General features: G+C 36.1%; 1 protein-coding gene across 11 annotated transcripts in view; it reads right to left on the reverse strand.

The window, feature by feature from the left end:
• Positions 1 to 2,068: 2,068 nt before the first annotated feature.
• The window catches only part of LOC101249869 (cleavage stimulation factor subunit 77), a 33,733-nt gene continuing 22,289 nt past the window's right edge, over positions 2,069 to 13,512 (reverse strand). For 5 of the 11 annotated variants that reach the window (XM_069289747.1, XM_026033150.2, XM_069289742.1 and 2 more), the window contains 7 exons: positions 9,403 to 9,462; positions 8,640 to 8,792; positions 8,453 to 8,519; positions 8,269 to 8,370; positions 4,273 to 4,425; positions 3,059 to 3,247; positions 2,069 to 2,787 (listed from right to left, as the gene is read on the reverse strand). In XM_069289747.1, the coding sequence (XP_069145848.1) occupies positions 2,576 to 2,787; positions 3,059 to 3,247; positions 4,273 to 4,425; positions 8,269 to 8,370; positions 8,453 to 8,519; positions 8,640 to 8,792; positions 9,403 to 9,462 (936 nt within the window). In that variant the 3' untranslated portion in view covers positions 2,069 to 2,575. The remainder of the gene's footprint in view (positions 2,788 to 3,058; positions 3,248 to 4,272; positions 4,426 to 8,268; positions 8,371 to 8,452; positions 8,520 to 8,639; positions 8,793 to 9,402; positions 9,463 to 13,512) is intronic. The other 6 variants (XM_069289743.1, XM_069289748.1, XM_004248697.5 and 3 more) reach the window with 3 other exon arrangements.

Consider the following 13,512-nt stretch of genomic DNA (forward strand, 5'->3'; position numbering starts at 1 on the left):
CAACTATTTGTTATAATTTAATTTATTAATATATTTTTTAAATCAGTTCACTACCCACTCATTACTAACTAAACCCTACCCAATTGATAAACCAATTATAACATCAAAATCGCCATAAACACTAATAAAATACGACGAAATGATAGATTCCTGAAAATGGCATCCAAAATTATCGAGTCCGAATTGAAACTCCAATTAAATTTAAGTTGAGCCGCTTATTTTGGAGGACACTTTCAATAGGATTCTCTTTCAATAGGATTCTCTTTCAAGTTTGAATTTGAAATTTATGACTAAAGGTAAAAGTAGTACATCCCGAATTAATTCATGCACTTTTTTAATATAATTTTATTAATATTCATGATTTGTTTTAAAACCTTTAAAATATTATTTTAAAAGAAAAGTTATCTATGAAGTAACATCACCTAATTGAGATGAAAGAATAATTAAGATGAACACAGTCAGACTTTTAAGTTTGTCGGTAATTTTTATTTAGACATTTGAATATATGATAATTTACTTCTATAGATATTTTCGCCTCAATTTTTTAAAATCACTCATTGGCGGTAGCTTTCCTGTTTTTGCATTAGTAATGTGACAGGTATTTTGAGTGCCACGTATTTAAAAATAGTTGAGTGCCACGTATTTAAAAATATATATAAATAGTTTAAATTTAAAACCATTAAATAAGTGGTCAGTTTTGAACCCAAAGGTGGACAAGGGTATTTTGGAGCCAATAAATGGGTGGGAAGGGTATTTTGGAGCCAATAGGTGGATGAATGATAATTTTGTACCATTTCCAATACTTCGAAGGTATTTTAGGCCCTTTTCCGATTTTAAATTTATTGCAAACAAAAGTGAAAAGTTTAAAATGGATAAAAAGATTTATATATAATGAATAAAGTAAAGTATATTTTATTTTAAAGATATTGTGTAAACGAAAATTATGTGTGCTAAGTTTAAGAGTACCCCAAGATGCTCAGCCTAAAAATGAAGAATTCTTCAAAGCTCCAAAAATATACTTGATGTATTAGTAAAGGGTTTAAAATTTGATTTTAAACACTTTTTTCTAATTGATGTCTTATGTAAGCGGTAAAAAAAAAAGACAATATTCCCTCCGATTCGAACTAATTGATGTCTTGTGTTTGAAAACATGAATTATCAAATTTAATTGACTAAGATACTCTTAATTATATAATTTTCTTTCTTTTTTAGGTTGACATAAATGATCATCATAATTAGGAATATGTCAAGGGCAAATGTTAGAAAAAAGAATTAAATATTTTCTTGATTATGTACAATGATATTGAACCAACTTTATGAAGCTAAAATGTCAATAATTTTTTCATTAACGATCTTAGAAAATGTAAGAAATTGAAATAGGTCACACAATGAAAACAGGAGTAGAAACCTATGATTTGTATGAAAAGTATTGCACCCTGTTTTTTTCTTTTCTTTTTTGGCGTTTGAAGTAAGTAATAAGAGCCATTTAACACGTGAGATAAAAGAATAATAATCTTCCGATCAAATTCAAATTAACTTTATGTTATAGTTAGTTTGAGGTATTAACTAATCATGAAATTGTATTATCCCATATTTGTACTAGATTTATGAAATTACTATCCAATATAAGTGGGATAAAATAATCTAACAATGTATCCCAACCCCAAAAAAAAAAAGTAAGTTGAAATATTTTTAATAATTTCATAACTAATTGACCATTAAAGAAAATAGCAGAGACCCGCTGGCAGATATTGATGAGTAAAAAAGAAAGTAAAGCGAAGTCTTATTCCCTTGTTGATGACTCAAAAAGAAAGTTAAGCTAGGTCTTATTCCGAAAGATATCCTTTATTTCATCACTCGTACCAAACAGTCCCATTATGATTCAGTGATTTTTTTTTATTTTGCATGAATACACTATTACTTCTCTTTTAAAATGAGTAGAATTTTTGTTTTACATTCTACTTCTTTCTAACTTTCTCTTCTTTTAAGGCATTGATACATTTCTGAAAAAATAATTGCACCAAGATCGTAACCACTAAGTAGAACAATATCAAATGCTTCTCACTAGTAGTCACAATATCCAACTTCAATAAGAATTAACAACTCAAATACAATACAATATAATTCTAAAAACCAATACTTCCCAGCACATTTATCAAACAAAATTCTCATTGTTAGCCACCAGAACATTTTCTTGTAATCACTCTCAGATAGTTACTCTACATGATATAACTTATATGAAAAGTGACATCTCACTATCGAAAGAAATGTCGAGTTGTATATGCTTAGCTCCATTGTTGGGCTAGAGGGCGACCTTCTGACTTGGGAAATAGTCCACCACTTTCACTAATCATGCCAAACAACGTTGATCGTTGCATGTAGCTTTCTTGAACAGGGATCTGTTCTTTATAAATGGAACATCTGAAAAATAAGATTAATTATAATGACATGTAAATGTTAATATTACATCTCAGCAAAATAGAGTACACTACAGAATGGCCAGACGCAAATGGCAGAGATTGGAATGTATGTCGCCTCATCTATCAGTCACATCGGTCTGCTGCTCAGTTGAAAACTAAGAAACAAGTCCGAGGTCAACTAGTGCTGCCCGAGAGATCTCCTGAAAGCGCACTTCCGTATGATGCTGATCCTGTGTATGAACTAGTAACTCGAGACGAATTACCAACACGGTTTTTTTGTAATTGGCGAATCTTGAAAAGATCTCTAGGAAGGGGCTGGCTTTGCATAGTCGTTGATTCATCATCCTCTGGTCCTGCAACAAGTTAACTAGGCCTTTGAATGATATAAACAAGGACACCAGTATATTTAGCATCAATATGCCAAGGCATGGAAATTGCAGACTTCAAAATACAGTAGTAGTAGTAGGGAATGAGTAGTTCCTGCATTGCAGAAATGACATCATAGGACAAGCCTACATGCCAAGAGTGAAGGTAAAACAGATTATGATTTGATGCAACAGTGAGACAGTGAAGAGACATCATTGGGTGTGGCATGAGGAAGAAGAATATAAACATCTCATAGGTAAAGGTTCACATACTGTCCATGTCTTTCCTCTTTCCAGGCTGTCTGTCTCTCGGCCTGAATTTGCTTGAATCAGAGAGGTCACTCGTAGATGGAGCAGCGCCTGACAGCAATGGCAGAGAGGCAGTCCCGGATTTTCCAGTTGCTGCAGGGATGTTGCTTTGCAAACATACAGATATCACAAAATCAGCATCAGGAGAAGGACCTGATAGGATGCAGAGAAAACTCAAGTTACTACGGAGCAACCTATACTTTAGATAGACGAAGCGATTGGCAGCCTTATCCTCCAGGAGAGTTAAATTGCTGTCTATGAAAATTAAATATATAGGAAGTGTTGTAGGATAATTTGCAATGTAGGTTATTCTGTAAAAAGTGCCCTTTAATAGAATCCACCCAAGTTGTAAAATTCCCTTCTGCAGCTTCTCGGATTCATCTAAAAGCCTAGGTAAAAATAGATGAATGTCTAAAAATCAAATTAGCTCTTGTTTAACCTATTACTGTCCTTCAAAAGTTTAAGGTATAAACTCCTCGTTAGAATATCACTAAGATCACCTTCTGCAACTAATTTAGCTCCCTTCCAATCATTTTCAGATGGTATGTTGTTATTTCATTTGACTGCTGATTTCCCTTAAACTTGTGATATGAATTGCTTTGGGTTTGGGACTTCCATGTTGGAAATCTCAAATTCAAAACCCCTTGCCAGCGAAAGCAAGGGGTTTGCATTCTGGGTCGAGCTCATCGCACCGGGCTTGCCTAGTGCGAGTTACCTCTCCTGTGTGATTTGCGAGCTATTGCATAGAGCAGGGGTTTTACCCTATGCACACCCAAAAGGTAGCAGTTGCGGGTCTCTCTTGCCATAAAAAAAATACTTAATAACATTCACATGATCACTAACTGAAAAAAAGCTGCCTATCCGCAGCAGATTCAATTGATAACCTACTGTATTGGACCACACAAACATAGAAGCAGATATCACATCTAGGAAGTTCATTGGAAGAAAAGAATTCTATTAAGACACAATGGTCATTCATACATCAAAAAGGCAACTCTAGAGTCTTTCCAGGAAAGGTGTTTCACCTTCTTTTATTGGTAGACCACCATTGACATGCAAATGTAAAGGAGTAATCTGACTAAAATACAAAAGCTAACAACAGACTAGAGCGACTTATAAAATTTTTACAAAGGACCAAGATTTCACAGGGCAAGTGACTGGAAAATTCAGAACTATACCTTCAACAGCTGGCAAATTTGCTACGAACGCTGCAAATGCAGGGGGCAAGGATTTCAAAATATCATTAAGGGCAATTGGAGGTCCATTGCTGCTAAATGGACCAGAATAGGGCAAGGTGCCTGAAGCAGATGGAGCTGCAAGCGCAGCAGGACCTGGAAAATCCAGCATCATCCAACAAACGTAAGCTGATAGTTCCTCATATAACAGATGCCCACATTACAAGAATATAGAGTTCTTAATAAAAATCCGCATGGTTCTCACTGAAATTGAGGAAAAGTTGTCTATTACACCCTACTTTTTTGATCTGTATATAGTTTAGTCTGAATCTAGAGGACCTCATTGAAATAAGTGTACTTTAGTGTTAGATCATTATTATATGAATCCAAGGGTGTGGGGTAGAAAATGTTTCCAATTTGGTTGGTCAAATTTTTGGGAAACATCCTCTCTAGGAAAATAAGTTCATTAAAAATGAGAAATGTCTTCCCTTCTGGAAGTGGGAAAAACACGTTTTATGAGTTCCGTTCCACATTAATCTTCTCCTCATCACTCTCTAACGCACCCCAAAACCAGAGTGTTTTAACAGATTATATAGAAATGTTTGAGTCTATATTTTTTGTTTACTTATCAAACACTAGAAAATAAGTAGAAAAATCACCTTATTTTCCTGGAGAACTTTTTCCAAGAAACTGTTTTCCATGGAAAACAAGTTCCTTCCTATGAAACACACCAAAGAAGAAAATAACCATAAGCACTTTAAACTTCCTGCATTCACAATTTTTAATTTTTTTGGCAATCAATTTTATTTAATTACTTGACAGGATGCAAGTTTACAACTAGCTGATGTGGAGAACAGAAATGAATCGAGAAGGCAATTTTTTTTACGAATTTCGTCATTTGGACTATCCATAGTTTATGTGTTCTTTTATTCTAGAAACAAAGATTAGTCTCTCCCATCGAAAGTGATGCATATTCATGTATCAGGTTAACTCGCAAAGTCCCAATCCCAGTATATGCAAGAGTCCATGCATTATTTAGTGTCATCCAATAATCACAAGGCTGTATTTTCTCTAAGAAGAGAACTCTGGCAAGGAGGAAATTCACTTATTACTGCAGCACAATGCAGCCTCCCATGATTGGCTTAAAACAATCAAAGAGCCCTACATCTGAAGGCACTTCACTTCCTAGGCATCGAGGGATCTCTCTTTCATATCATGCAGACCACACAATCCGCATGCATGTATTTTACGTCGTACCTGCAAGTAATTACCACGGCTCCAAGCACTGCAGAGAGGGTTAGCGGGCCTTTGTCTAACATAAGTATATCCAACAAGCATGCTTGACTTTCTTCAGATTTTCTTGTATCAAACAAGCATCAGCCAAATAAGGCATGCTACTTTCCAGCCAAACAAACCATGCTTCTTTGTAGGGTATTTTCACCTTCCAGATGTATTTACAGTGACACAACCCAGCCTGCTGCCATTGTCATTCAAATGTGAGCGCAAATTTCACATTGTAGATACAATTGCTTTGTTTTAGCCATAACAATCTGTCTTCTTGATTCGTGCAACCATGGAAATTAACAGCAGGCCTGTTGATCTCCCAGTCATTCTGAAGCTTAGATTCTAGCCCTATTAAGTCCAAATCTCAGCTACTATTGCATTCTGTTGTTGACCAGATTGTATTTATCAGGGAAATATCCTTGAGAGGTCCATGTCCAATCCAGTTATCACTCCAGCAAGAAGTCTACATCCCATTCCCCACTTTCACATATTGATTAAGGTACACCATAGGGTGTAGATACCACTTCAAGAGCACCATTGTCCCTCTTTCACAAGTTTTCATTGACAACCCATCTCCATAGAGCCTATTTCTCCAAGTTGAACCTTCAGAGCCATTTCATGAATGCCAGGCTATTATAGTTATGCTTGAAATTTCTTATGCTTAAACCCCCTTCTGTATTATTGATGGTGAGTGTCTTCAACTTAACCAAATGAAAACCTTTCTTTTCTCTGTTACCGTGCCATATAAGTTTCCTCCTTAAAACTCTATTCTCAGCTGATGCCAGGAAGCACAAAGGAATTACTAGACAGTTGGAGCAGACATGGAATTTGACCTAACAGAAGGAGAGATGGATTTTCCCAGCGTGTATTTGGTGGGACTGTTTGGAAAGAGAGACACCAGAGGTGTTTTTAGGAGAAGCAGTGCAATATCCAGAAGTTGAAGATGGACTGCTTAGTCCTTTATTATTTTTAGTGTACACAGGAATGTTTAGTAGAAGCCGAAGATATTTTTGATGTTTTAGAAAATATGTAAGAAGAAACATAGATATGAAGTTTTCTTGTTTTGGGGACTATACAGTTGGTATAGTATACCTGTTAATATATAGAATGTTACGATCATCAAAAGAATAAAAACATCTGTTCTCTTTTCAATATTCGCTAGCACTGAAAAATAGGGACATCATGTAAGTGGAAATCGAGCACACTATTTACCAGAACTACCCTCCTTGAAGATAAATATGACTTCCTATCTAGCTTATTTTTTTCCCACATCTTTCAAGTTGTGACTTGTTCTTTGATCCCAAAGACATTCCTAGATAATTGGTTGGTAAACAACTCACTTCACACCCTCAAGTACCTTTCTATGTTTGTGTATCACCTTTCGACCCAGAATGATATTTATTGTTTAGTAAATTAATTTGTGTATCACCTTTCTACCCTCTCAATCAGCACTTGAGAAATAGAAAAACATCGGTTGCATTAGAAGCTCCTCTCAAAGTATTGCTGAAACTGATATTCAATGTTTGCATTATATCCTACTTTACAATGTCCCAGCAAGTAAGGGAAACCCCTATGGTATACCCATCTAGACCTGGAGCTTTGTCTGATGAATATGCCTAAACACCTTCCAAAACCTCTTGCTCATCAAAAGATCTCTATAACCACTTCATCACCTCTTCATTAAGTTTGTGACAAGCTTATAGGTTTGAAGTTTCTAAATTTCATGTCCCCAGCCTTTCTAAGAATTAGAGAAACATCGGTTGCATCAAAGCTCCTCTCAAAGTATTGCTGAAACTGAGAGATCTTCAATGTTTGCATTATATCCTACTTTACAATGTCCCAGCAAGTGAGGAAAGCCCCTATGGTATACCCATCTATACCTGGAGCTTTGTCTGATGCATATGCCTCAGCACCTTCCAAAACCTCTTGCTCATCAGAAGTTCTCTATAACAACTGCATCACCTCTTCATTAAGTTTGTGATAATCCTGGAGGTAAACTCAGGTTCCAATTTAGATTAATTATATAACATTTGGTAGAAGGCCAGAATTTCATCTTCGGTGATTAATGGATCTTCCACTGTTGCTCCATTGCTTGAGTATTTTCACAGTTGTTGATGTGTTACAACTGATCTCATCCTTGCCATCAAAGTCCAGCGGAGCAATCCCCAAGTTCAGTAACTCAAGAAAACAAGAGGTCACTACAACCATCTCCTTTTCATGGTCCATCTCACAAAAACTTGCTGATTCGGTGATTGAAAATCAAGTCCAAAGTAAAGTTCAATGTAATCAATGAACAAACAATGCCATTAATCAACTAGGAGACTACGGAGATATAACTATAGGCAGGTGCCTTTAGTTACTATGAGAGTGCAAAACATCCTAAAAATAATTATGGATACAACTGTACGTGATAATCTAATTCCTTCCAGAAGAGTGAAGCTTATATGCTGATGCCTTTCTCTCTTCTGAGTAAGAAGTCGATAATGTTGTACACATGTATCCCCATTTGTTTAAGTTGATAATGATGACATCGAGAAGGATAATTTAATGAATAAGAAATCAAAACACATTCTATTATTCATTCCTAAGTTTGTTAATCGCACCTCAAACTCTGAGAGACCAACATCGGTTAAAAGGGACATGGAACAACTGTTTATCTATTTGGGAGATTGTTAAGCAAGAACCAACATAGAATAAGGGGCTAGAAAGACCTACCTGGAATTTGCCTCGGGTCGTAAACCGTCATTTTTGAAGTATCTGGATACACAACCTTAGCAGGCGGATTTGTATTGGATGAAACACCAGAAGTAGTCTTGTCTATGCTCAAGAAACCAGGAGTTAGAGAGTATAATTCAGAAACTGAGTTTAATTCAGTATTAAACAAAGCCAACAATAATACCTGCAGAACCTGCCTCAATACCAAGAGTAGGTTTGTCAGGTTTTTTATTGATGTTCCTCGCGAGCCACTGAAAAACAGATAGCAAATAGGCAAAAAGTACACACAAGTTAAGATGATGTTTGAAAACGATACTTGTGCCCTTGTAACAATAATTTAATGTGTGTGTGTGCATGCGCACGCTGACAACCTCTTGGCGTGCTAAATGATCCAAGTCGTTTGAAGAGCAAGGCCAAAGATCCATGAAACTGTAGCGTGATACAACATCATGCAACGAACTCTCTAACTCTGATGCTCCATCATCACCTGTTCTAGAAAGAGCTTCTTTCCTTCTCTGCTCAACCTGTCAATACAAGCAATAAGCACAAACAAATGTAATCATTGTATTAAACATTACGCCCTCCAAAGAAGGATATAAAAGGATTTAATTTCCCTATCAACTTTTAATTAGAAGTTTGATTGGATCTGATTCTAAGTTCATTTCATTGCATATATTATTTTAATGGACAAGAAAGTAATCAACAACATCATCCCCAGTGTAGTCCCCCACACAGTGGGGTCTGGGGAAAGAAAGTAATCAATCAGTTATCAACAATCTTGTTGGTTGGTACAAGAAAATCACACTGTGAACAAAGTTAAATTGCTTCATGAAATTAACCAATTGAAATTAGTGTGACTATAATGAGCCTTCTTTTATTTAGGAAGTCCACAGAATTGGACAAACAGAACAATAGGCATATCTGGAAAACAGCATATGCAGCTCTGAATATAGTAGGTCAACTGTAACCAATACTTGTTGATTGCAAAGGAATGCAATCCAGAAAATATGCTATTCGAGATATGCCAATAGTTCAGAAAGAACAAGTTTAATTAGTATTTGGACTTGAAAATAGCCCACAAAGTTCAGTATAAAAACCAAGGGAATATACATCAGCAGCAAAAACACAAAATACCTTCAACATGCTGGCAAGGTCTCCATATGTTTGCTCAAATTGAGTGAACTTTTTCCAAACCTACGCAAAGAATAGGCAGTTCAGTACGATTCCATATAAGCAAGAGTTTTGACAGCAAAATAGCATAGATAATCAAAGTAAAAGGAACAATAGTAGTAAAATTAAGCAATAAGATTATACTACACAATAGTAGTGAGATTGATAAGGGGAAAAGAAAGCAAATAAAGTGTTCTAAACCAGAGCCAAACTCGCCCACAAAAAGGAGAGAGAAACGCTCAACTACCTACTAACCTTCTACCCTAATCTTCGACCTCTACGCTCTCCTATTTGATGTCATTTTTTAAGTGCGTTGAAGTTGTGTCATGTCAAGTTTAATCATCTCTCCCCTATCATTGTCAATCTTTCGTTACCTCCTCCTTGGGGCATTTGTGCTCCTCTTTGCATACCCGAACCATCTCAGCTTTGAACCCTCATCTTGTCCACTGTAGAAGCCACTCTCATCTTATTATCCTCTTCTTGTATGTCCATACATCCTCAAGTGATGCATCACTAATCTAGCACTCTATGTACTCTGCTTTAGTCTTACTCAACTTGAAACCTTTAGACTCTAGAGTTAGTCACCAATCCTACAATCTATCATTTAACTTTCGAGTGTCTCATCAATCAATACTATGTCATCCACAAATAACATACACCATGGTACTTCCCTTTGAAGATGTTGTGTCAATTCGCTTGTTACCGAGAAAATCCTTGGAGCAACCCCATCTAGACTAGGAAGTCTGCAACCATTCTTACTCAGGTCTTGGATCCATTGTACATGTCCTTAATTGCTCTAATGTATGCACAAATACTCCTCAATACTTTGGGCATCTCAATAGAACCTCTCGCGATACTTTGTTGTACATCTTTTCTAAGTCAAGAAATTGCCCCTACAAGAATCCAAAATGGTTCACGAAATAAGACACATCCCGCTTCATCCTTATCTCTTCCACCCTACCTCAAACTTTCATAGTGTGATTTAGTACTTTAATTATAAGACTAAAATGGAAAAGGATAACAAGGATACGTCATACTCAAATTCTAAATGTAATCTACAACATTAAAATAGATTTTGCGTCTTCTAAAATTTCATGTTTACACTAAAAGTAGTACAAATTATCTTCACAAAAATAGATTTTGCATCTTCTAAAATTTCATGTTTACACTTCTCTTTGGAGTTGTTAATCCTGGTCGTTCTCCTTCTTAGATCACCTTTTATTATCTATCTTAACAAAGAGTTACATTGCTCTTTTTCACATCTAGGAAACTCCACCCCAAATTATTTGCTAAGTTTTAGGATGTTTAGATGGACCCAAAGTGATGTCTCAAGTTATGTCTTTATCTTGTCATGTATTCTGGAGATTCAAAGGCAAAGTTGCTTCAATAATGGGACTCATGCTTTCCTCTATCAAATATATTTGCATGTTGTAATATTCTTTTTTTCTTAACGGGAAACTGTGATGTTGTATTCCTCAGCATTATGGATATACAAGAAAAGTGACACGAACAGAGATTTTAAAAAATCTACAAGTTGTTGTGTTCCTCTAAACCTATTTCTTTACTCCAAAAATAGAGAGATAAAATACAATCCCATTTAACCCTATGAATGGAACTGGATATATCTTCAAAATTTTCATTATTCCTCTCTCTAAACTGTCCACCATATGCAATGCAGGATCATTCTCCACCACACCTTCTAGATTTACTACCCCATCTTCTAATCCAATAATTCAAATGATCTGCAGTGTTTCAGGTATAGTCCTTTTCGTCTTTATGAGGTTGAGAAAGATGGTTGTAAAACTGCAATGCAAAAAATAAGTGGTTGTTAGTCTCTTTTATCTACCCATATAATGAACTCCAAGATAATATAGTCATCCCTTTCTTCTTCAGAACTTCATGTGTCAGGCATGCCCTTCTAGGGGTCAACCATGTAAAACATTTTACCTTGTTTGGTGCTAAATTTCTCCATACTTTCCCCCACAAGCTTTGTTGGCTACTACTATGTTCGTTAGTTTCCATTGTACATGCCCTGCTAATAGTGAAAGCCCCATGTGCACTATGTAACCATCTCAATGAATCAGGATCACTGTTGGTTCCTGGAATGCCTTTATTTCATCTAGAAAGGTTGGCCACTCTCTCCACTTCCCAATCATTTAGAAGTCTTCTTAAGGAAAGATTTCGAACCCAGTGGTGTCCAGCAGTCATTGATCTTTGCCTCTGGGTAACTGCATAGTACGAGCAAATCTGGGAAGGAGTATTTCAAATGGATCGGTTTATTCCAGACATCTCCCCAAAATTTTGTTCTCCTACCATCTCCCACCTTTATGTATAAATTAGTCTCTAATTCTCTCCACAAGTGCCTAATAGTTCTCAGACCCCAACTCCATAATTACATGTACTGCACCAATTTTCATTTTCACCATATTAGCATTTGGTTATGTCCTCCCATAGAGTTCTCCCCTCCTCATGATATCTCTACAACCACTTCATCGGTAGATTATTGTCATGCTTTCTCAGATCTCTAATGCTCAAACCTCTCTTTATCTTTGCTATTCAAGGTTATCTACCATTTGAACATGTTATAGCCTTTAATCTCTTTGCACCATGCTAAAGAAAATCCCTTCTCCGTTTGTCCAATTTCTTCACCACTTTTGAGGGTAAATAGAAAAAATGGCATAACATATATTGGAAGGGAATGTAACATTGAATTGATCTGGATGTGTCTGCCTCCTAGGGATAGGTACAGTTCCATCTTGCTAATCTCCTTTTTTCTTCTCCAAAGTGTCATCCCATATTTTTGAATTCTTATGTTTATTCCCCAATGGCATGCCCCACTATATTGTAGGTAAATTATCCACTTTACAACCCACAATATCCACCAAACTCTGACTATTTTTGTCACCTCCATAATAGGGAACACATTGTTTTTTCCCTAATTCACTTTCAAACTAAGACGACTTCCAAAAAAAATAAGATTGTCTTGATGAATCTTATTTGTTCCTCGTAAGGCTCACAAAAGATGACACTGTCATTTGCATATAGTAAATGATGGATTTCTTTAACTTCTCCACTATTGCCACTTATCTGAAAGCCTTTATTTACCAGTTATGAATTGCTATCCACATCAAGCTATCAAAACCCTCCATTGACAGGATAAACAAGAGGGGATCCCCCTGTCTAAATTCCCTTTCTGATGGTAAGAAACCCACTGGTTCACCATTCACAAGAATAGAGAATCTTACCATGCTGATGCAAAATCTAATATGACCCACGTATTTCTCCAAATCCCATTTGTCTTTAAGTATTACGCAGGAACTTCCAATTTACATGGCCATATGTTTTTCAATGTCCAACTAGCACATTTCATTAAACCAGGTTCATTACCTTTAAATCTTGAGTCCACAAACTCACATGCAATAAGGGCAACATCCATTATCTGTCTCCCTTTTATGAATGTCCTCTGATGTTTGTTGACTAACTCATCCACCATCTTTTAACCTTTCAGAAAGTATTTTTTATATCATCTTATATACATCCTGTGATCAGATTTATTGGTCTAAAATCTTTCAGCTCAGAAGCATGTGATATCTTGGGAGGATTGCCACAATGTTGCAATAAAACATCTCTCTGTCTGCTAGCATACAACATGTGGATAACACTCTTGATGTCCTCTTTCTTAGAGTCCCTTAAAGTGAGATAAAAAGACATGAAAAAGCCATCTGGCCCAGGGAGCCTCTCCATAGCACATATTTGATGCTTCCCGAAATCTCCTCCTCCTCCAATGGTTTTAGTAATTCTTCGTGTTCATCAACACTAATACATGTAACCCCTGTAGTTGTAGTTCTGCTCTCCATGCGTTTATCTCTTTGTAATGATTTTGGTCAAACTTTGAATAGCCTCTTTGATTGCAACTGAGTCATTGAAGGCTATGAAGCTGATGTATCCCTCAAATTCATTGTGCTTGAGGGTACAGAAAAACTTGCATAGTGGCCCTTTCCACCTTTTAACCAACAATTTCTGCCTTGGATGCCATTTTTAGAAACAAACACAATCCATCTAATATTATTTAAC

This window comes from Solanum lycopersicum, chromosome 10 (assembly GCF_036512215.1).
Source record: "Solanum lycopersicum chromosome 10, SLM_r2.1".
Taxonomy (NCBI): Eukaryota; Viridiplantae; Streptophyta; class Magnoliopsida; order Solanales; family Solanaceae; genus Solanum; species Solanum lycopersicum.